Source organism: Corapipo altera, unplaced genomic scaffold, assembly GCF_003945725.1.
Source record: "Corapipo altera isolate COAL_440 unplaced genomic scaffold, ASM394572v1 24, whole genome shotgun sequence".
Taxonomy (NCBI): Eukaryota; Metazoa; Chordata; class Aves; order Passeriformes; family Pipridae; genus Corapipo; species Corapipo altera.
The window spans coordinates 1,650,686-1,674,954 of record NW_020884903.1 but is presented as its reverse complement, the minus strand read 5'-3'; the positions used below and the strand labels follow the sequence as shown (position 1 = coordinate 1,674,954).

At 37.3% G+C, this 24,269-nt stretch overlaps 1 protein-coding gene across 1 annotated transcript in view; it reads left to right on the top strand.

Moving 5' to 3' along the window:
- LAMA1 (laminin subunit alpha 1) overlaps positions 1–24,269 on the top strand; it is a 100,779-nt gene that overhangs the window by 17,871 nt on the left and 58,639 nt on the right. The window contains exons 2-10 of the mRNA XM_027650954.1: positions 3,517–3,687; positions 4,034–4,146; positions 12,187–12,429; positions 16,558–16,737; positions 19,623–19,712; positions 20,168–20,285; positions 21,385–21,563; positions 22,885–22,990; positions 23,435–23,595. Coding sequence (XP_027506755.1) covers positions 3,597–3,687; positions 4,034–4,146; positions 12,187–12,429; positions 16,558–16,737; positions 19,623–19,712; positions 20,168–20,285; positions 21,385–21,563; positions 22,885–22,990; positions 23,435–23,595 — 1,281 coding nt within the window. The 5' untranslated portion in view covers positions 3,517–3,596. The remainder of the gene's footprint in view (positions 1–3,516; positions 3,688–4,033; positions 4,147–12,186; positions 12,430–16,557; positions 16,738–19,622; positions 19,713–20,167; positions 20,286–21,384; positions 21,564–22,884; positions 22,991–23,434; positions 23,596–24,269) is intronic.

Below are 24,269 nucleotides of genomic sequence, written 5' to 3'. Positions count from 1 at the left end.
TGGCAAATACTTAAATGCAAAGTTGGTTGCAAGGTATTTTTACAAATAGAATATAGTCAATCAAACTTGATTAGCAAGCTGAGAAGTCTGCTGCTGAATTCTGTACAGATCCATGTGGCTCTGTCGCCATCTCTCAAGGCTGGTTCAAAACTTCAGTCATCTAATGTGATAATGGAGCCTGAAAGTTCAGCAGTAAAACAGTGATGGTTTTATATGTAGCACTTGCCTTCCTTTCTAGTGAGAATAATTTGATAAATCCAATTCAATCAATCATTTGTGCTATACTTTAGATAGACAACTGTAAAAGTTACATAAATGAAGGGTCTAGAGAGTAAGTCCTGTGAGGAGTGGCTGAGGGAGCTGGGGTTTTTTAGCCTGGAGAAAAGTAGGCTCAGGGGAGACCTTATCACTCTCTACAACTACCTGAAAGGAGATTGTAGCAAGGGGGGGGTCGGCCTCTTCTCCTAGGCAACTAGTGACAGGATGAGAGGCCATAGCCTCAAGCTGCACCAGGGCGGTCCAAGTTGAATATTTAGAGTAATTTCATCACAGGAAGAGCTGTTAAACATTGAAATGGACTGCCCAGGGAAGTGGTGGAGTGATTGCTTCTGGAGCTGTTCAAGAAATGACTGAACGTGGCACTTAGTGCCATGGTCTAGATGACAAGGTGGTGATCCATCAAAGGTTGGACTTGATGATCTCAGAGGACCTTTCCAACCTAAATGACTTTGTGATTCTGTGATATCTTCAAGAGCGCAACTATAATTTGCCAAAAGTTCAGTTTAAAGAAACATGGGATCTTCTGCTGGAGTTTTATGTCTCTTACAGCCACTTGGATTTTATAGCAGGATATGACCACAGTCACCTGTTATATGTAAAGGGCTCATTTAAGTGACTAATTCTGTGGTTGCTCATCTTTATCATACCTACTTCTTCCTAGAAGCAATAAAAATATATATTACCAGATGTTTGGTGAGGGGTTTTTTTGGGGGGGCGGGGAGAGAGAGGTTGAATGGAGATTGGCAGAGGAGCATCTAAGAGCTTTTGAACTCCAAACTCTGAGTGCCTGAATTTTCTTAATAAAAGACTGAAGAGGAACAAAGTTCTTTAAAGATGCAACTCATTTATTTGCAATTTGCCTTTTTTCTATTTTTTTTTTTGCAGATGCTTATTGTTTCTAAATAAATCATCTTCTACATTATTCTCTATCTTCCCTGCTGCAAAAGTGGCTGCACCTTTGCAGTTCGCGTAATGTGGAATTGGGTTAAAGAGACTCAGAGGTGAACATAATCAACTAGGATTTGAAGAGATGCAGTACCTTGCAGAGTAAAGCTAACAAACTCTTTATTTGGATTCTGGGGCCAAACTCCAGTGCAACTCACTTGGATTGAAGTGTACTTTCTTCTTATCTCTGTGGGACCCAGAAAACTCATCATGAGATATCTTTGCTCTTCCTTTGGCACAACTCCGTGTACCAAAGTTTATTGGAGATAATTTATGTCACTGTAACAAATGATCCTGGAAAGAAATGGCAGGGCTACTCTGTAGCGAGAGTGAAGGTAGTGAATGACCTGGGAATGAATGGATAGCTCTTGAAAACAGGTTGATAGACCCCTGCAAGAACAGTAATGAATACCAAATAAGGAAGATTTTATGTAATTGGAGAGTAACATAAGAAAAGATACCCTCTTCCACCACTGAGCTTTCTTGTCCAATAGGAGAACAGGGGGTGGCATTTCTTTGTTTTCAGCTATAGATCTGGAGCTACACTTCACATGTATTGTAAGAGGTGAGAGAAACCTGTGCAGAAAGCACATTACTGACAAAAGAGCCTCACTAAAGTGATCAATAGGATGACTTTAACATCCTTGTCTGCATCAGATTTAGGTATCATGAGAACAAGGCATCTGACCTAGTCTGGGTTTAACTTAAATTAATTATACTCAGGATTCAAGAAAATAAAAAACTCTGTCTCTCTCCTATTAAGTTTCAAGCATAGCACAATTGAAAACACACCATTTGTAATTCATGCTGTGGTACACAGGGTTATGATTTAGCCAGATTTTCAATAGCTGAAGGCAAGTCTTAAACAACACTGAAACTTTTCTCCAGGCTTTCCAGGGCAATGCAATTGCTGAGCAAAGACACTTTAAAGGAATATTTAATGTTACCTTGTTGAGAACACAGGATCAGGGAATTGTTAGGGTTGGAAGGGACTTGTAGGGATCATCTAGTCCAACCCCTCTGCCAAGGCAGGGTCACCTAGAACAGGTTACACAGGAACATGAGAGGGAGACTCCATGACTTCCCTGGGCAGTCTGTTACAGTGCTCTACCACTCTCAATGTAAAGAAGTTCTTCCTCATGGTGAGATGAAACTTCATATGTTTTAGTTTATGGCCACTGCTTCTCATCCTGTTGCTGAGTACCACTGAAAAGAGCCTGTTATCATCCTCTTGGCACCCGCATTTGAGATATTTATATGCATGAACAGCTAAGAAAAGCTAAATTTTAATATTAGTTTGTTTTGATGTATGTTGTAGATAATGAAATAAAATAATTTATGCAGCTTTAGTAGTGAAAAAGGCCTATATTTTCCCAAATATGACTAGGTTTTATTTTTTATTGTTTCCAGAATTCCTTATAACAGAAGAAACGTGATTTTCATACCTCACTATTGCAACACTGACAATTCTTGTCGCACTCTTAATACACCATATCAAGGCTCTTAGCTTTGATTTCTGCCCAATGGGCAGAAATCTCTAAAGACAGGACTTTTCAAATTAATTTCTGTTTTTCAGAGTTGCTTCTGAGTGCAAATGGAGTATCTGTTACATCATAACTATGAAAGAAATAAAAGCTTTTTAGCTCAGGGCGGATGCCTTGAAACTGATAACAACATTGCTGAGAAACTGTGCTTAACTTTTGTGACGTACAGTATTCTTGACATTTTATCAGTAGCCTTCAAGCCAAAGTAAAACTTTACTCCTTTTAGAGAAGGCTGAGGATTCCTGGTCTTGTAGTAGTAATCTTGAAAACCCTTTGTCTGTTGTTACATTATTCCAGTGCACAAGAACGACACCATTTGAAAGTACAGTAAAGTGTTTGTGTAAAGATTAATAAGTAGCAAGCACAATATCCCTTAGACTTTACAAAGACTGCAGAAGAGCCTGTAGCAAAGGGCTAAAGTTCAGTCCTTAAATCTTGCAAGCCCTGGAGCATGTTGTTCAGGGTAGTGGTGTTGCTGTTGCTGCAGAGAGCTCCTGTTAAATGCTGTTTTCCATACCAGCTGAGTGTGTGCTGTACAGTCCCTCCTTGCTTCTGGCAGTGGGCCAGTTGCCCTCCTGGTTTTGATCAATTCACAATGCAAAGGAAGGTTTCCAAGTGGGAAAGTTGGTTTGCAAAAACTCTTGTTTTCCTTAGAATAAGGCATGCAAATGTGGAGTGAAATAATAGGGATATTGCTGTCAGGGTGCCAATTTTGCATGTCTTACAATGTCACATTATTTCTTGCAAGGCCTGTTCCCTGCCATTTTGAACCTGGCCAGCAATGCTCACATCTCCACCAATGCCACCTGTGGGGAGAAGGGACCAGAGATGTTCTGCAAACTGGTGGAGCATGTCCCTGGACGGCCCCTCCGCAACGCCCAGTGCCGTGTCTGTGACAGTCACAGTGCCAATCCCAAAGGCAAGTTTCATGTGTTTCTTTTTTTGTTTCTTCGGTTTGTGTCTTTCTTTTAACCGTTCCTTGTGAATACAGAGTGTATTGCTGTCAAATATGTTTTAGTTTTAGTCTCCCTACTACGTGAGTGCAACTACCTTTGAGCAAAGGGCTGACGGAAAGTGTGAGCACCTTCTATCACCATTGAGCACTGCAGGATCCAGTGACAGCCTTATTGTCTGAGGGCAAATATCAGCTTTTACCTTTTTATGGCAGGAAGAAATTGTGCTCAGTGTGAAATAAATGTGCTGGGTTAGAAAAATGCAGTGAGATTTATTTCCAAGAGATGTTTAATTATTTTGCTTTGAAACAGAGCAGCACCCAATTTCCAGTGCAATTGATGGTACCAATAACTGGTGGCAGAGTCCCAGCATTCAGAATGGAAGGCAATACCACTGGGTCACCATCACTTTGGATTTAAGGCAGGTGAGTAACATTTAGATGAGTGTGATTAAATGTATGTAGATGTAAGCCAATGCAATTGATTGCAGCTCCTCTGTGTTTAAGTGGTAGGATATGTGTGAGTTAATTCTTCAAGAGGACTTTGGTTAAATATGCTAATATGAACTGATTTTAAACGGATGTGGTTTCCAACCATTGTCTTAGAGCATCTTGAAGATTTTGTTCCTATCAGACTTCCTATCATGGCACAGTAACAATTGTATATGTTTCTTCTGTTTTGGTAACCTATTCCATCTGTACCAATTCCTTATGTCTTGATAACTTTCCTCTACCTGACCCTTTTGTCTTTTCCCCAGCAGTCCTCTGATATTGTGTTCTTCCACCTTTGGTTTCTTGGGAGTTACTTGAAGTCTCTGTTATCAAGGACTTATTTTTAAGCAGCAGTGTTTTCAGGGTATTGGCCTAAGCACAGATTTTATATGTGAGGATACATTTGTTTCTGTTTATTAGCTATAACTGTCAACCTGATTGTTGTACAGTTTCATAAAAAAAGTAAATAATTTGGAGTAGGACATAGGTGAAATACTGCCATTTGCTGTAAGATAACAACACATAATACTTCCAAATATTAGATCCATAGGTATTGTAACTCATATAATGAGTTTTAGAGGAGAGAAAGGTAAGTGACTGTAGGGTTATTGCATTCGCATCAATTATCTCACAGTAGGTCACAAGTTAAACTTTTTAAATTTCTCAGGTTTTTTTTCATATTTACATTAAATATACAACCTGTTACTGTAACCTAATGGTCAGATTGAAGTGTAAATTGTAGGATATCCAGAACCCTGGGAAGTCTGACTTTCCTCAGTTGAGGGATATCCTTAAGGACTACAATGCAAAACATGCATAAAATGGGGCAAAAGTGGTGCTGCTAAAAGAAAAGTTGATTTGCCACTTTCTGTGCTTCTTTTCTGACTTGATTCTGATCACCATCTTGCTGGAAGGAGCACTGGGAAGAAATGTTCTCTATTATATCTTCTATGAACTTTTGCTGTCAGCTTTTCTGAAGAGTTAGGGGTTATATTTCTGAAACAGTGATTTCTGACCCTGGGAAATCTGGAACTGTCTGGGCAGAAGTTGGTTCCTCTGTTTTGGCACTTCATGTCCAGACCTGGAGGGGTTATCATTCTTAGGCTGCTCAACTGTACAGAGTATTTGCCAATTTATTAGTTTGTCTGTTAGACATGGAAGAATCAGAAGGCTTTTACCCTGCTCCAAGAGAAGACAAAACAATTGCTGAAGAAAATGTATTTTTCTTGGCTTTTTCTTGTTGTTTTGCTTTGAACATATCTATGCACTGGGCTAACTAAGTTGTTTGAAAATCATAGCTCAACAATTCATTATTAATACATGGATGGTTCCAAACTCTGGAAGAAGCTTTGTTACTTACTAAGAAATGCATATTTGAGGTGTACAGTTGGTAAGAAGCTTTTGCAAGATCTCTAGACCCAGTTTGAAAGTTATTTTAAAGATTAAAACGGAAGGTTTAACTTTGATGTTTTCAAATGAAGCATAGGTTAAGCAAGTGCCTAGTTTGCTCTTTAATTAGAAAGCAGAACTGTTAGGAAAATAATCACAGGGTGTCTTTTGTCAGTGACAGAAGGTTTGGATAAGACTTTCTTGTTGTTTGAAGAGTTAGCTTTGTGTTTAGTTTGTAGATGGACAAACAGGAAGGAAAAATGAAGGAGGGAATGCCTTAGTTTTTATCCTCCTAGAACAATTTCACTTTGGAAACAGACCAGCTGAGCTGCCCTCTAAATCTTCTATTCTCCAGTCTTAGTGCTGTTGATGTTTCACCACATGCACATCTTTCCTCTCCTGACCCACGCTCAGTTTCACTAATTCGATTTGAAAAGTTTCCCCTAAGGGGCCTTTTTTCTGTGTTTTCCTTGGAGACTTTAAGAGAGAGAAGGCATCTAGGGCTATGCAAACTGAATGTAAATTATGCTCTGTGAGAAAGGATTCGGTTAATAGAGATGACTTGAGTAAATGAGTTATTAGAGCTGACTTGGTGTGCTTATTTTAAGTGAGTCAGCATGAGTAAAGAAAACACAAAAGAAAAGCATATGAAGGACCTTATTGGTTTTGGTAATTGTTTACTTCATACATTAGCTTGAGAATGAGTTAAAATACTCTTCTAGGACCTTGAAAAATATTCCTGAAAGTCAGTACCTGTAATTACGTGGATTACAATATAACTTTAGCATTGGTACTTCTTTTTTTACATTTCAAGCTTTGTGCATGCAATCTGTTAACTAGCATATTAAAGTAAACAAGTCCTTCAACTTTCCTTGCCAGAGTGCCATCTTTTCATGATGTAAAAAATGACCATCTGATCATATTTCTGATGCGTTCTTTTGTAATTACCAGAAGTTCTAGCTCTAAGAGGATTTGATTGTTTCTTGGGATTGTTATCATTGTACATTTTAGAGATATAATCTAAGCAATTGGGTTTGTGAGTGCTGAAACATAGCCTTGTCTGGCAAATATGGGGAAGATTCCCTTAGCTGGTGAAAACTCCGCTCCAGTTTACCCTTTTTGAATTTCTAAGGCTGTACTCATCTCTTGGCTCAAAGGTGAAGGGAATAGAGGATATTCTTTCAGCTTGTATTCTACCTTGTACTTAGTTTATTTAGTCTAAAAACGGCTGGACTGAAAAGCAGTTTGATGAAATCTCATTGAAAGAAGAGGTCTGGCTAATAAAAGCAATATTGAAATTGCTGTTTTGATCTTCCTCCTTTGTGGAATCTGTGCTATTTATAGCTAATGCTAAGTATTTTATAACGGTAGGTAGGGCTTATGTCAGGATTCTTTAGCTCACTTACGCTGTAACAACTAGGTACATTTATTCTAGTGTGCCTTTCAGTCTTTCCAGGATCCAATGTCTGATTGTCTTTCCTTCCCACACACTCTACCACCACCCCGCCCTGGCTCCCTCTTTCCATTGAATGTGATCCAAAACTGGGGATCTGGCAGTGATCCAGAACTGGGGAAAGAGTAGTTTAGCAATGAGGTGTCGTATTGATGTACAAGACACTAAGATTTGATTTATGACCTTGTGTTTCCTACGCTGCTAGTTTTACAGAAACAAAATGCGCAGCATCGGTTTTTGATAAAAGCAGCGTTTTTGCCTGAATTTGACTCCCCTGGACAGTTATATTATGAAATTATGACTTTAATAAATGCTGACTTGCATATTTATGCAGTGTGATTGGGGCAGCTGTAAAATATTAATCTGTGACACCATTAAACGAAGACTATTTGCCTCAGTTTTATTATCATGCTTCAGACTTTTAAAGGTATTTAAATATAGTCTGTATACTTGGCATAGCAGAATGGCAGATGTTTGTATATCGTAAAGTTCTTGAATTGTAAAGCAACACCAGTTCTTCTTAGAAGACCCATAGTATCAAGTTGAGAAAACAACGCCACTTCCGAGTAAGTTGTAGCTCATGAATATTTTATGATACTGGATTGCCACTCAGAGGCTGATATAAGAGGAATTTGTAGTTTCTTCTATTAGAAAGTAAAAAAGAATGTAAATATATGATTTGTACAAAGCTTTAATCTTGAAATGAACTGGCAAGAACAGATTTCTGTAGAGATACATTGTTTGCTGGTGTAAAAAAATATTATTCTGTTGACATCACTGGACTAATGCTAATTTGTTTTACGTGGCAAGCTGCCTTAAAAGCCTTTTATGGCTTTGTAAAACTGATGATGCAAGATTCAGGGTGTTCATCTGTACATTCTTTCAAGGCAGTTCTTAAGTAAAATGAATTTTCCTTCTATTCCAAAACAACAGCTGCACATCATGGATCAAAATTTCAAGAAAATATAATTAATGAGACTAGAAATTCTGCTGAATTTAGTGTATTTTGCACTTTTAACATCACAGAACACTCAGAGCAAAACATTGCAAACAATTGCTAGGCCTCACAGTCTCTAAGAGACTGAAGCCATCTTTATCCCTTAAAAAGACATTTCTGTGAACAATATAAGCTGATATTTAAAATATCCCTTTATGTAGTCTTCTACTCTTTGAGGGTTTGCACAGATTATTTTAGACAATAAAATGAAATCTGAGAAAAAGAGGCTTTTCTTGTAACCAGGTTTATATTGAACTGAATAAATCTTGCAGTTTCATTTTAAATATGTGAATTGTGTTATTTGTAATAAACATTTTCACCACAGGACTGGTCATGCTGTTTAAAAAACATACTTAGCTGCTTTTTAGATTCCCTTTCTTCACTGATCAATGGGACACTGAAGTTAATCCTGAGGTTCTGAAATCGTATGCTCCTTTCAGGTTTTTTCAAGGTCAATTGGAGTCTGGATTTGAATTGGGATGTAGATTTGAAGTAGAAGTTGGTACCTCTGTTCTTTAAATATTCCTGAAATTTAGAAAAAAATATGTTGGGACTCATGTTTCCCATTAGCTTTTAATTTTTGGAGCCTGAGGCTCAAATACTCATAATTACACAAAGACAGAATCTTCTCTGTTGTTGTCTTCAATTCACATATATTGAAAAATATGACTGGGAGTCTTTATCCAGAAAGACTACCAGGAAAACTGTGCTTGCCAGGGCATGTTGTCTGTGTGGGTTGTAGAGCACTGACCATGCCCTTGGAAATGGGGATTTGTGGCTAGCATCTGCTGTGTCCCCACTGCTGGCTGACTGTAAACTCAGCTGCTGCAAAGAAGAGGTTCCTTAGAACAAGTTTATTTGGCTAATCTTAACAGTCAGGATTGAAATGCCTGTAAAATGACACTTTTAATCTATGGTTGCTTGAGAATTGTTAACTTGCTTTGACTTGCCCTTTTTACCCTTGTAGTTCAATAAGGAAGTTAGTTCTGGGAAAGTTATACAGTCAAATTAGTGTACAAATCATTAGCTCTTGTGCCCCACAGCTCAGGTTTATCATGTAGCTGGTTGGTGGGCACTGAATGGATGTGGAAAGCGGTAAGAAACTGCTTTTGGTGATGTTCAAACCCAATGAACTTATAAAATTCTATGAAGAAGTGCTCAAAGGATGTTGGAAAATCAGTTTGCATTACATAGACTTATTGGTTCAGATCCATTTTGGGTTGCAGAGTTTGTGAGATATGAGGTCTGCAAAACCTGCTGACAATTCTTTAAGCATCTTTGTCAGCAAGCACTTGGATGACCTTGATCCTTTCCTTCAGCTTCATTCCCTTACTTGGAAACATAATCCCTGAGAATATACCTCCTACTGATAGGTTGTCTTCTGATTTCTTGAGGCCAAGAGCATGTATACAAAATCCTTAATTTCTTTATTTAACCTATATTATTTCAGGGACTGACAAATTTTCCTGATGTTGCTGATATTCATTATCCTATGAATTTACCTGTGAAGTATTTTTGGATACCTATGAGCTATGTGTGTAAAGGGAAGAGAGTTGAGAGGATCCACGGGAAAAGAAGGCAGTTGTTTTCTGTACTGTCCATACTTAGAAGTGTATAGAATCATTCACTGATTTTTTCACTGCTTCTTTAGCGTTTATACTGTTAAATATCTACATTTTAGCTTTTTGTGAACTGTACACATGCAGAAAAGATCAACCCCTAGATGTCTTGGGTACCAACCATGGCTACTGTTTTCCTGGAAAAACATTGACTTGAAAAGATTTAATTTATTGAATTGTGCACAGTTGCTGTGAAAATGATAATTTTTAATTGGCTTTTCCCTTCACTCCCCCCTCACCAAGAAACTCGATATTTAAAGTAAATTTAACTTGCATATTCTTGTAAATATCTTTTGCTTCTGCAGCAGTGACTGCAGTTAGTTTGTGATGAAAGATAGCTCATTGTTACTAGTTGGAACTGGATTTAAAACTAGCCACACCAGCTGCAGACTATAATGGGTCTTGAAAAATCTCAGCGTAATCAAAAGTAGATCATTTGTTGTTCAGCCAACTGTGTAATAAGTAGGGAAGCAGTTTAGTTGATGACAGCAAGCAGAGAGGAAAAATAAATAAATAAAGTGCATAGCTGTTCTTAAGCTCAGTCAATAAAACTTCTCTGAAGCTTTCTGAAGTTCTTTTCTGTGATGGAGAAAATACCCATACAAGTGACACCTGTCACATACAATTGTCTTCAGGTTCAGGGTACCAAAATGATCCGTCAGATTCTGTGTGTGCAAAGCTGAGTGAGAAACAGGTATATAACTCAACTACCTCTGACTGATTCAATGAAATCCAGGTTGTAGGTAGGGAATATAGTTGCTTCACTTGAAGTCTGCCCAAATAATGTTCCTTTTCCCTTTAAAAGCATATATTTTGGCTTTTCCTTTTTTTTTTTTCAGTCTGAGATTGTTGGCATGATGTAAGCTTTATTTAAAACTAACTCTTCATGGAAGCTGGATTATAATTCTTGATGTTCACTTAACTTTAATCAGATTTTGAGACTGTGCTGAACAACAGAGGATTCACAAACCTGAGAGAAATTTTATTTCTAAGACTGGACGGCTAACTAAACACTGAGCTGGCTTCTCCTTTTGTTTGCTTCTGCTTGCATTGCTGAAATGTCACAGTAGGCAAAATCCTCACTTTGTGTAAATTTTCATATTTATTGAAACAACTAGGAATGTTCTGTTTGTATCTGCTTGATATCTCAGAGGATAAAATGGAAGTGCCTGTAAAAAAAATCAGACCAAGTGAATATAATTTTTTTAATTCTGTCTGATTTTAATAAGAAATTGAGATTGTTTTACTTTTTTTAAGGTGTTAAAGTTAGTAAGTCATCTGAAGGTAAGTATCACTGAATTTTTTCCTTGTCATGTGTGCAAGACCTCCTAATCAAAGTTCTGTTCACTTAAAGAACGTCTTGTTTCAAAAGTAGTTTCCCGATTGCATACACAATGCAGTTACTATTTATCTTTGGGAGTTTATTTCCCCATTTGAAAAAATCAAAACCTCCTTTTATGTGGCAAGTGCTATTCTTGCTCTGGCTTTAATGTATTGCAAAACAAAAGCCTAAAAATTTGAATTTATAATGTATGAAAGAACTGGTTTCAGCCAAATTGGAGCTCAACATAGTATTAATAGTGCACATGCAGACAGGAATTATGATGATAATAGCAGCCGACCAGGCAGTCTGCTCAGGTGGGAATACATTCCTCTGAGATGGTTGAATAATACAGAGTTTTTCTTTCATCTAAATGTGGCTTGATACTCTAGTGTGTATGAAACATTACACTCCTGTATAGAAGTGTTACGAATTTGCTAAATGCAGCCTTTTTAAGGGAAGTGATGTTGTGGGTATTGGGTGAGGGAGGAGATAGTAGCTTTGCAATAAGTGCACTTCGGTGTTCGTGTCTAATGCTGTAGCTAGTTCAGGGCCAGCTTTATTCAAGAATTCTTTATTTAAGAATATTAGCTATTTTGTCACCATTATTTTTGTCATATTCACCTTATTTGTCCCTCAGTATTTTTAGCAGTCTGTAAGTAGTCTTCTGCTGAAATAACTAACACAGAATGAAAAGGGAATGCACAGAAATTTTTAATATAGGGTGTAAAAAACTTATCATAAATGCTATTACAAAGAGGATTAAATTCTGGGCTAAAATATGAAACAAAGAGGTTTTTTTAGGCTGCATCTATGTAAAAAAACCCCCGATCAACACAAAACAAACAAACAAAAAACCCCCCAACCAATACACAAATCTTTGACTCCCTCAAAGGCTCAAAAAAGCTAAATAGCACATTTCTCACAGAATGAATGTTACACCCAACTAATCCTGAAATGTACAGTGTAGATAGATTTCAGCTATTACATCAGCATAGACTGATGCCCTAAACACAATTAGACAGACCCCTTGTCAAAAGTTTTTGCAAAAAATTTATCCAGAGTTACTGTACCAAATTTTACTCTCTCCCTATGTAAACTGCTTTTTAAGTTTTTAATTTGCTATCCACTTTGCTTCTAGTGGTCTTATAGAACATAATGAAGTATTGAAATTTTCTTCTTGCATTTTTTTCAGGTCTTTCAAGTTGCATATGTCATCATCAAAGCTGCTAATGCTCCACGACCTGGAAACTGGATTTTGGAACGCTCCATAGATGGCACAGAGTTCAGACCATGGCAGTACTATGCAATTAGTGATACCGAATGTTTAACTCGTTATAATATTACTCCAAGAATTGGACCACCAACTTACAAGAGAGATGATGAAGTGATCTGCACCTCCTATTACTCCAGATTAGTTCCCCTGGAACATGGAGAGGTATGTTGGTTTTTGTACTTGTAGTTTGTGATGAAGAACATGGACTGATAGCAATTTGAAAACCTTTCAATTGCAGTTACGGAGTTCATCGCCATCAGCACTACCAGGTGATCTGTTAATCTTCTTTAATGGTATTGTCTTTATATCATGTACCAGAAAAGTAAACTTTAAAATGTTGGGATGAAACATGTCTTTGGCTCTATGTATTCCCATTACTAAGCTCTTTGTTCTCTCACAATTTGATGGTAGCTATTAGCTGTAAATTATTAGTTACTTTATCCTGAAAGACTGTAACAGAGGCTCTATGTTCTGCCAGGTTTTTCATTTAGTAGAGAAAATTCCTGTGTTAGGAACACCTGGTTGTGTGAGATAAAGCTGCAAACACTGTTGAAGTGCTTGGCACAGCTGGAACTCCTAAACAAGCCTTGGCATTGTTTCAGGGATGTAGCATAATTAAAAGGGCTATGAGTTGTGCAGCCTCGCTGTTGATTGTTCTTTCTTTTAACAAACTCTATTCATGGTACTTGTGTAATTTATTACATAGAGGCAGCCACATAATGAAATGATACATTAAAACCAGTGGTTATTCTATTGTGAATGCTGTAATGTATGACCGTGATAATAAATGTGGCGTTGTCCCATGGAGAGTGCTAATAACTCTTAGCTTAATAGAAATCAGTATGTTTTTATTTCTTGAATAAATAAAGATTGGAATGTATGCAGCTAAGGGCCAAAGTGTGTCAAACATTCACATAAACTTGAAATTATCAGCAAGGAAAACACAATGAAATTCAGTAACATCAAGTCCCATTCACTTCAATCAAATGTTTATTGCAGTCATGTTAGCATCTACCCAACAGATCAGATGGAACAAAGAAACTTAACCTGTCTACATAATTAACCAGAAAACTTTTAGGTTGACTATGTATGAACAGTGCCTCTTGTAATGTACATTTAATAGAGCATACAACTCCAGCTCGAAGGATGCCAAAGATTCAATTTACGGACTTTTTTTTCCTCATTCATTTTTCCCGATGGTACACATAATTAATTGGGTCACACTATCCAAAACATTATGCCTTTTTTTTTTTTTTTTGAGTGCAGTAACAGAAAAAATAAGAACATAAAAAATGACAGCATTAAATTTCAATGTATTGCATAAAATCATAGAATCATTTAGATTAATAAATACTTTTAAGGTCATCTAGTCCAACCATTAACACAATGCACTGCTAAGTTCACCAATAAACCATGTCCTTAAGTGACACACTTAACGTCTTTTTAATGCTTCCTGGGATGGTAACTCCACCACTTCCCTGGGCAGCCTGTTCCAGTACTTGACAACCCTTTCCTTGAAAAAAAATTTACTAATTTTCAAACTGAAACTCCCTTGGCACAACTCAAAGCCATTTCCTCTTATTGTATCACTTGTTGTCTGGGAGAAAAGACTGACACGCAACCTGGCTACAACCTCCTTGCAGGTAGTTGTAGAGAGCAATAAGATCCCCCTTGAGCCTCCTTTTCTCCAGGCTAAACAACCCCAGCTTCCTCAGCTGCTCCTCATGAAACCCAGCACTTGGCCTTGTTGAACCTCATCCAGTTGGCTTTGGCCCATAGATCCAAGCAATCGATAAACACACATGCATAAAACCTGTCATTCACGAAGGACAGGCTGCTTCGTTGTAAATGGAATGTCTGTCAGACAGGAATATTCCCTGTGCAGAATATCTCACAACCTGGACCCTTGGCACCCTTTTGAAAATACATGTATTTAGTGCTTTGTAATTTATTCTAGCCACTCTGCTGAACGTAAGAATAGCCCTGTATGAATCCTGCAGACCAGCTGATCTCAATAAGCGTCTGTCTTATATCCAGCACTTGTTAGCATCCTGATGTTCTGCAATCAGCTTGAAGTGTCTTGGTGTGAAATAACTGTTTGGGTAAAAAGACCACGTATCTAAACGTGGATGTCAATAATAACATTTTTTGCCAAATCAGACATGGTGCTATTTTAACTGCTAGATTTTTTACAGGTTTGAAGAGGTATAGCTGCTCTATTGTAAGTTCTGTTGTTTGCCTGATTAATACTTCTTGAAGATCTGCTTCCGGAAATTTACATAATGAAGTTAGGGCTTGTGATGAATTCCAAGGCTTAAAATGCAGTTATTTGAAAATGGTCCTGAATTATGGGGTACAAATAAGTAAAAAAAGATGTAATACAAATATATCTCTGTGTTTAAGCTTATATAAGCAATATATTAGCCAAATTTAGCAGTGTGTGAGGAGAATCATTATATTTGTTCTTTAGTGTCTTAGTCACTATCCCCTACTGTTTTTGCCTTTTCCTGCTTGGAAAGATTCCTTTACTGTCTCTAAAAATTATAGTGTATTCTTACAGAATTTGGAATACATCTATAGTCGATTATATGTATGTTAAATTTTTCAATAGAAGCAGTGCAGTGATATTTGAATATTCGACCAACAATTCTGCCTTGCAGTTCCCAGCAGAAAACATGACTTCTGAATGAATATCTTGCCACCAATTTTCCTAGAGAGAACAGACTGACTGTGGTGGGCAGGTTCGGTCTTCAGTTGCATAAAACATGGGTACAAGGAGGAAAAGTCCTGTCTGTGACAGGATGTAAGAAAAGTTCTGAAATTGTAACTAGGAAAACATGGGTTAGAGACCAGGAACATTTCTAACAATAAAGCCAGAAAGGGCTGGAATAGATTGCCTTGGAGGATTGTAGAGTCAGGACCAACCATGGTCTTCAAGAACAAATTGGTCAAACATCTAACAAATTTAGTAAATCCTGCTTTGGCATAGGAAATGGACTAGAAGAATTCTCTGTGTTTCTGTGAGAACTGAACACTGTATAGGGTGGTCTTAATTTGCAAGTTTGGACCTGGAAAAATTTTGGTTTTCAGAACTGTTATTCTGCAGTTGGAAAATGAATGGGGTATCAGAAAAGTGGAATTCTTTGAACACAGTGTGTTAGAATATTAAGATGGAATGGTGGTAACCAATAAATGGCAAAATTATAATTTTGGAAGTGTGACCTCCATTACTAGTCTCCCCTTGTATGTATTTGAAATAACACAATTACTCTCTAGGAAGCCCCTAGCTCCACTACAGAACTAAGTACCTGGGTTTTTTTAAATACGAGTAAAATATTCTTCGTTATTTAGAAATATTTTCAGGGGAACAATTTGACAGTACTGGACAAAGTTAAAACTATTGGGTTCAAGAGTAGTATGTGAGACAAAATTACTCCTCATAAAGGGGGATATGTCATGAACTCTAAAATGCAGCTGACTGGCCCATTTGTTATGGACACCCGGTGAACTTTTTAACATTTGTTTATTGCCTGTAGGGTTTTGATTTTCAGTTTCTTCCATAAAATGGAACCGGAACTGTAGGGTCATATGAGACTGTATCCTTGTGTATTCCTAAGTTACTTTGGAAAGAAGGAAGCACAGAGTAAGCTGTGCAGCTTGATACCAAATGTCATCTTAGGGGAGCCGATTAGACCTGTGCAAGAAAGATGGAGGCCAGATGAGTGGATTTGTGGTGGCAGCCCCTTGCTTTCAATTGTCATCTGTGTTGTGGCTTCCCACTGCTTTCTCATATCACCAAATACTCCTTGCTGACTGTGCAGCCCTGTCACTTCTAAGTGTAGAATTAATGACCCCAGATTAAGAATGTGTGCCATATTATGTTTCGCAATAAGATCTTTTCTATTTGTGGAGAAGAGATCTGTAAGGACAAAATTGTGCCTATGGCCAGAGTTACATGTTCCATCTCAATGAGGGAGAGGAAGGAAGACTGCAGGAACTAGGGACTAGCCTTGTTACTGTTCTTCTCTTTGTGCTATCTCCACAAAAGTCCAGGAGTCTCAGGACTATGATGAACTGATAGTGGTGGTTTCAGAAATGTGTGAGTCAGGAAGCAGGAATTTTACCTGCAGATAGACAATGGGGAAAAAAAAGGAATTCTGTGTAGTTTAACATGTCACCATCTTGAGCTGTTGGGAAAGAAGTTTAAGTTCTGTGGTTTTAACTCTCAGATTGATGTTGTTCCAAACGAATCACAATTATATTTATGATTAAGCCAGCCTTTCCTTCTAGATTCACACATCACTGATCAATGGTAGGCCTAGCGCTGATGATCCTTCACAGAAGCTTTTGGAATTTACTTCTGCACGATACATTCGCCTACGACTGCAGCGTATTAGAACTCTGAATGCTGACCTCATGACTCTCAGCCACAATGATCCTAAAGAACTAGACCCCATTGTTACCAGAAGGGTAAGCTGATTGTTCATAAAGGGTATTCAGAATAGCTTGATGGGAGAGAATATTCTTATCTCCTTTGGAAAGAGGCAGTTCTTAATCTTTGCCATTCAGAGTTGTTTTGATAGGTTGTTAATTCTTGCCTTCCCTTTGGCAGCATTAACAACAATAACCTTGTCATAAACAATTAAACAACTTTGAGAGAAAACTTTTTAGAGATTGTTTTTATTTGGTTTTTTTGTTTGTTTTGTTTTACTTATTTCTGTAAATGATTTATGCTAGGGACAGTGTTTCTGTAATGCTTTATCATCAAAATTAAAAATATGGTTTGGATTATGGAAATATCACTTGAGGTTGCTGTTGATGCAAATGTAGTACCTTTTCTGGTGTATCAAGGATTTCAGGACCCAGTGCTGTCATTCATAAAAATAAATACTCAAAAACCTTGCCATTGTGAATTTTCATGTCTCATGAGAATTTTCTTAATTTTTGTTTCAAAGCCCATGATAATAATGTAATAATAATGTAAAACCTTGGAGAGAATTCTGAGAGTGTTAACTGATACATACACATTTGATATTGAAACTGAGGAAACTGAGGCCCCAAGCGCTTAGGCTGACTTCTCCATGCTCTCATATAAATTCGGTATTGGAACCCTAATGACAGCATCTACCTTGACTGACAGTTCTGCAGTATTTCTGCTTTGTATCTCGCCATTTTGACCATCTTAATTTGCCCACAATTCATAGGTTATGACATCACAGGCTTCAAGTTTTTCTATGAAGTAGGCTTTCTGATGAGGACAGAAAAACATAAGAAGTGTTTCCTCTATCCCTTCCTTTCTAGCTCTTTGCCTTGAATAATATCTGCAGGCAACGCTTCCTTGTGCAGGAACAGGACTCTCGCAGTTTGTGACTTCTCTGATACAGGCAATCCTTGTGCTGTCTGGATAGCTGAGTACAAGGGAGAAAGGAATTTGGATTTGTTTAAATTTGGTCAAATTTGGTGGGTACTTTCAAGTCAGGGCCACTTCTACCTTGGTCATGCAGGTGCTCATTCAGCTGCAGCATTTTAAAGTGTAAAATCTGAATGTTTTGTATGTTCTGTCTGACTCCTATGGGAATTGCCAGCATGAAGACTTCAAGAGCAGAGTATTGGATGGCTGCTCCAGCTTGTGCCTTGCTGGCAGTAGGGAAATGCACAGCCTGAGCTGGTGAGGTGTTCCTGTGGAGCAGGCTGGTTGATATTTAGATCTATTGATAGTATTGGAATATCAAGAAATACACCACCAAAAGGAAAGGGTTGACGTGGAAGCATACAAACATACTGCTGAGAAACAAGAATATTGAGGACAAGCATTCCCACTGCTTTTGTAACATACACAGTTGCGCAATCCCGGGTTTAGGACTACTCCACCTAGCACTACTTAGTGCAGTTGTGCATGAAAAGCTACACATTTTCTTTTTCAGAACACATAGGTTTTTTTGGGCAGAGTTCCCAAATACTGATGTCTCGCTTTGTGTCTCACTGTGCAACCAACTATAACAAAGCTAATCACTTCCAGCTTTTTGGATGCTGTTTTATTGTTTTTGAAGACTCTGCATCCAGCTGTTGATACCAATTATGTTTGGTTTCTTGTACATAGTCCTGAAAAATGGCCAATGCAGAACTTTTCTAAGTGTTCAACAGCACCTTTATTTCTGTCTTCGTTTATTTATTTCTGTCTGTAGCATTTGATTAGCATTGGTCTCTCTTGTTCAACTTCAAGCTGCACACAGCTGCTGTGACCCATACTCTGTAAGAAAACATAAAGGAGATGAAGGAGGGAATGCAGTGAAAAATACAATTCTGCTCTTGTCCTCCTCCTTTTCTCAGTCTCAACCTCCTTCTCTGTAGTTAAGGATTTACTGTTCATGATAAGTCCCTGAATGATTTTTGTAGTTCAAGCGTAACATTAAAAACCCTCCTAAAACACTAAACATAATAAGAAATTTTAAAACATTAAAAAAAACAAGTATGAAATCAAAGAGTCTATTTTATTACAGTTCCAAGATCGTTCAAAGAAATAACAGTCCAGGAGTCAGCATGTCTGACCACCCAGGAACACCTCCTCTTCCTGAACCAGATGACTTCAGGGTTGTTAGGTCTGACAGTCTTGAACTCTTCTCTTAGAAGTATCCTCAAAAAGTTTCTCTTTTTCATTCCCCTGTAGCACATAATTCCCAGGATACAAACAGGCCAACTATGTTGATACTGCAGCTGTAACTGAACCCAGATGGTCATTTCCTGCCTCTTCTTTGCCTTGAAAATGAAATCCTTTCCTTGTGTATGTTGCTTTTGCTCACCACCTGGCAATATTAATGGATAGTATTCTGCTGTATCACTGATTTTGAAGCTAAGAGTTTGGATAGAATATTTCAGTGGCTACACGGTAGTAACAAAGAGCTGGTCTGGAAGTGAGTGTGCAAAATGGTTTTAAGGGAGGGCGGAGTTCCCATGTTAAGAAAGCATACTCTTAGTTCCCACTGACGTTATAATATGACAATTTTTTAATGCTTTATGGTTTCTTAAAGGGTGAAAAAAAGGTGGTTTTTTTTTTACAAGTAAATTTTGGCTGAGGTCACATTTGGTGGTCTTTCCTGAAGCTGAGGAATTTTACATACTTACTTAAAAGTTAAAAGTAAGTTATTGTTTCATACCAATGAGGAAAAACATGGGAAAAATAAATAAAGCAAAAATAGAAGGTTTCCCCAAATGCCAAATACTTTAAAGTATTTATTTTATTTTTCAAGTCACAGTGTAATCAAATGCTGATACTTTATTTTGCAGAGTCAGACAGGGAAATGTAAATATGTTTAAATGTCTTTTATTCATCCCTTTTTGAACTTTGTTTTTTGTAGTACTACTATTCAATAAAGGACATCTCTGTTGGTGGTATGTGTATTTGTTATGGCCATGCTCGAAGCTGCCCTCTGGATGAAGTCACAAAGGTATTCTTTAGTCTCATTTTTTTCACAAAACAACTTTTCCAATTAAAATAAAAAAATCACCTAAGGAGAATGAGAAAGAGAAAGGTAAAAGATCTTAGGATATGGTGCATACAAATTATTTGCCATATTTTTCTTCCTTTTCTGAGGAAGCATATCTGGGTCTCTGGTAGTGTAACTTTTTTGAAGTAATCTCTTTTTCTTTGGCATTGAATTTAAACAATTCAAGGGGCACAAGAAATAGTCTCTCTTGCAACACAGGAGATTTGCCCCTCCTGTTCTAGAAAGGCTATTTCCCGAGAGTTGGTATAGCATAGTTGAGCAATTTAATGTTAATTGTAGGGTATTTGTGGGTCTTGACATTTTTTGGAGTTAGGCCGATACTGGGCAGACTTTTGGCAACATTGATTAAATTATCCATTAAAAATATTTAAAGGAAGTGAATTTTTTATTCTTAGAAGTTGCAATGCCAGTGTGAACACAACACATGTGGAGAGAGCTGTAACAAATGCTGTCCAGGCTACCACCAGAAACCATGGAGACCAGGAACCCTTTCTGCAGGGAACAAATGTGAGAGTAAGTATGCAGACATTTAGTTAGTTTCATAAAGTCTTACTATTTTCTTGCTTGAGTTTGCTTTCATATAGATCTGTACTAATTCCCAAGAAAAATCCATGAACTCTGAACTGTCTTCATGGGATTGTTCAAAGGTAGAAAACCTACTTCTAATCGTAACTGTTAAGTTGATTTTAAATAATCTGTCCAACCTGACTTGCTGGCTAGTGAAGTTGTCATATAGTATAGCTTTCATAGTCTCTTTTTCAAAGGAATTTGTGGATTTATTGTACTCCTGTAGAAACTAGCAGATTTGCATCAATCATTTTGTTAGCTACTTGAAATGCAAATTTCTTACATTGATCATAAATTTTGTCAGATGAACAACTTTGTTCTGATAACAAAGGTTTTGAAAGAAACTCCCTATTGGCCAATTACATTTCAGATTGTCTGATAGATTGACTTAAGCTGTGCCGGTATGGCTGATTGTGTTGCTAGGGCTAGTCGATGCATTTTCTCTCTTCACAGTGCTAATGCGTAGCACAAGCTGCAGACAATTAAGAACTTATTAGATAAAATTTAAAGTTCTGGATGGAAAAGTAGGTTTTTTGGTTAAAGCATTTGCACCAGTCTTAATATCACTCTTTGGAAAGTAGTTGTTTATGACAGTTTGGACTGAAGTATCCTCCAACCTAAATCAAATTTATACTTGTGTACTGGCATTGTTGACTTCTCAGATTTTTGCCTATAATACAAATAAGAGAGGAATTGGGCAGATTTTCTTCTGCAGAAGACAGAAAATGAAGGAACAGTTATTACTAATTAACACATCACTACTGACCTCAGTCCTGACAGGATTGTCTTAGTGGGATCTACAGAATACTGTTAAAACCAGTGCGATTGAAGTGGTGATAGTGGTTTTGAAATGTGCTAACTTGCTAAGAAGTAGAGTGTATTAAGACTGTTGAAGCATATAGCACAGTTAAAGGGAAAAAGCACACTTTTGAGACAAGTGTCAAAAAGCTCTTTTACTTATATTTTCCACTTTGAAAAATGTCAGTGGTATAGGAACTGTTACACAATATAAATAAAAAAAATAATTATTTCCATTTCTTCTCAGAGTGCAACTGTCATAACAAAGCAGAAGATTGTTATTACAATCAGAGTATTGCAGATCAGAAAAGGAGCATGGATATTCATGGCCAGTATACAGGAGGTGGCGTGTGTTTAAACTGTACTCAACATACTACTGGGATCAACTGTGAAATGTGTGCTGATGGATATTTTAGACCACACAAAGTAAGATCTAGAAAATACTATTCTCATGTTTTGGTGAATTACAGTGTAGTATCATGGTGTGTATTTCAGCTGATTGTAAGTAATATATATATTTTGATCAGTTACATAATAGCTAAGAACTATAGAGGGTTTTTTTGTAAATCACATAACAGCAAAACTTTCAGGAAAAACCAAAATACTTGTCCAACTGTGTGGGAGGGCAGGTCAAGCTGTTGGAGAAGAAAAAAATAGGTGAGGATGAAGCTTGACATAGTAGTGTGGAAATGTGCATGTTCTGATAGGAAACCCATTTTTCCTGTGGATAAAGCTATAAAAAGTGCCAGTATTTAAGTCTTCAAAAGTGCTAACATTATGTACCATCCTGAATCAACCCCTGTCAAACAGTGTTAAAAAGGAATGTTACATGGTTTTAAGATCAGACTCTTTGGCTCATGAGATGTTGCAACAAATATTCTTCTTGATGTGATTATTGTAGGACTTGTGCTCTCTGAACCTGTGTACTTTCCAGTTTATTGACAAGTGTCACTCTTTGGAAAAATGACCTAAACTCTAGAATACGTTTGTTAAGATGTGGCTAACAGAGTTTGAGTCCATAGGAGTATGGCTAGGTAGCTGGCACAGCTCATCCAAAGAAGTAAATTGGAGTCAGAGATTATCTTACAGTTGCTGTAAGAAGCATTGAAGAAAAGTCTTCAATCAACTTGTAGCCATTAAATGTGTGTCTAGAAGTCATTAATGATTTGCTTTACAGCTGAATCACCTCAAAGGAAAATTTTCCCTGAAACAAAATAAAGTCCTTGCCATATTCATTGCATCACTTTATATTTCAAAGATACATAGGTCATGAAGTCAGAATGAGTCTACATTAATAGATAATCTGTCCTTCCATTGAACACAGAGCCAAAGATTTCTTTAATTTCCTTCCTCTTTGAACCAGAATATCTTTGCAAAAAGCATCCATTCTTGTCTTCAACATTTCACTGTCTTTGGCAAGCCATCACAGTGGTTAATTACTGTTACATTTAAAAAAATGTCCATTTATGCTCAGGGTGTCAGGCTTCAGCATCTAGCCCTTAGCAGTTACTATACCTTTGTGCTATTGAAGACCAAATTTTGTTCCTACATTTAAGTTTTTTTCTAGACTGCAATCCCCTGATCCTTCTGTTTGCTAAAACTAGATCTATTTTGATCTATTGTTCCATAACAGCTTTTTCCAGTCTTCATTACTTTTAGTTTTGGTGATCAAAGACAAGAAACAGACGTAACTGTAGTTTTCCCAGTTAATAATTTCAGAATTTGACAGAAAACTATCATTTTGTAGGTTTCTCCATATGAGGATCACCCCTGCTACCCCTGTGACTGCGACCCATTTGGCTCTCTGAGTTCTGACTGTGTTAAAGATGAGCACCATTCTGACTCGCAGCGTGGTAAGGGAGCAGGAAGTGCCTTTTCCCTAAGCTTCAAATCTGGCTGTATTTCTAGTTTGAGGGAACACTTACCTACCTTTGAATGGCTGCCTGTTAGGTACCACTTCAAAGTAATGGTAAATCTTTAGGAAGGTGAGGCTGAGGCATAACATGGGATTGTGGGCTCCTACTATGTAAAGCAGCGTGAGGGATTGAGATCTAACACTGTTGTTTGTGAATGCTGTTACAGCTGTCACAAAATCCATTTTGCTGCAGTTTCTGTGCATCTGGTACTTTAGCATGAAAAATAGGTGGAGAGACTGACCTTATGCCAGGTATCTGTGTGGAATATAACATAGAATGGAATGAAAAAGGAATGCTGAATTATTTACATCCTCTGAGACATCTTGAAAACAGCCTGTTGCCTGCTCTTATTTATTTTTATCTCTACTTTTGCTATTCAAGGAACTTGGCCAGGTCAGTGTCAATGCAGAGAAGGTTACACAGGAGAAAAATGTGATCGTTGTGCATTTGGATATCGGGGCTATCCAAACTGCCTGCGTTGTAACTGCAGCCTGATTGGTAGCATTAATGAAGATCCATGCATGGAACCTTGTCTTTGCAAAGTGAGTACTGAACTGTCATTTTTGTTTAAAATTGAATCTGTGCACTGATTTGTAAACTCCTTTTTAGTAGTGAAGTTACTTCATTAACTGGGGAGATCACTTCTTTTATAGGAAGTACTCTGGTGTAACTGTACACCTGACAACCTAGAACTTAAAATTGCTAACTATTCTCTGTACTGAAAAATATGGTAATTTATGTGGAGTAGTTCTGTATGTTACTGATACAAAATTTGCTATAATAATGGGCCAGGGTGACATTAAAATGAAATAAAACAAAACTGTACATGAGAATGTGAAGGAGTCACAGAGAGAATGAGTGTATGCCTAGTAGTATTTAGTTTTAGGGGTGAGCTGATATTTCTCTTTGAAGTGATTGATTTCTTGTAAAAAACTGGATGTGTTTAAGACATCTTTGTGTGAGGAAACAGCAGGCATTTGGAAAGAACTATTGGAACAATTGCATTAGATTTTTAATTATTCAATTGCAAAATATAAACCATAAAAAAATGTTTAAAAAGAGAATTTTGCAGCCTTTTATATTTTGGTAAATATCCAAACCCCTTAAAATGTCTTGCAGCTGTAGATACCACTGAATTTACTTACAAAGCTGTATGTTAATATTTAAAGAAGTTACTTAATTTTCTGAACCAAATGTTAGCTAGTAGTTTATGTAT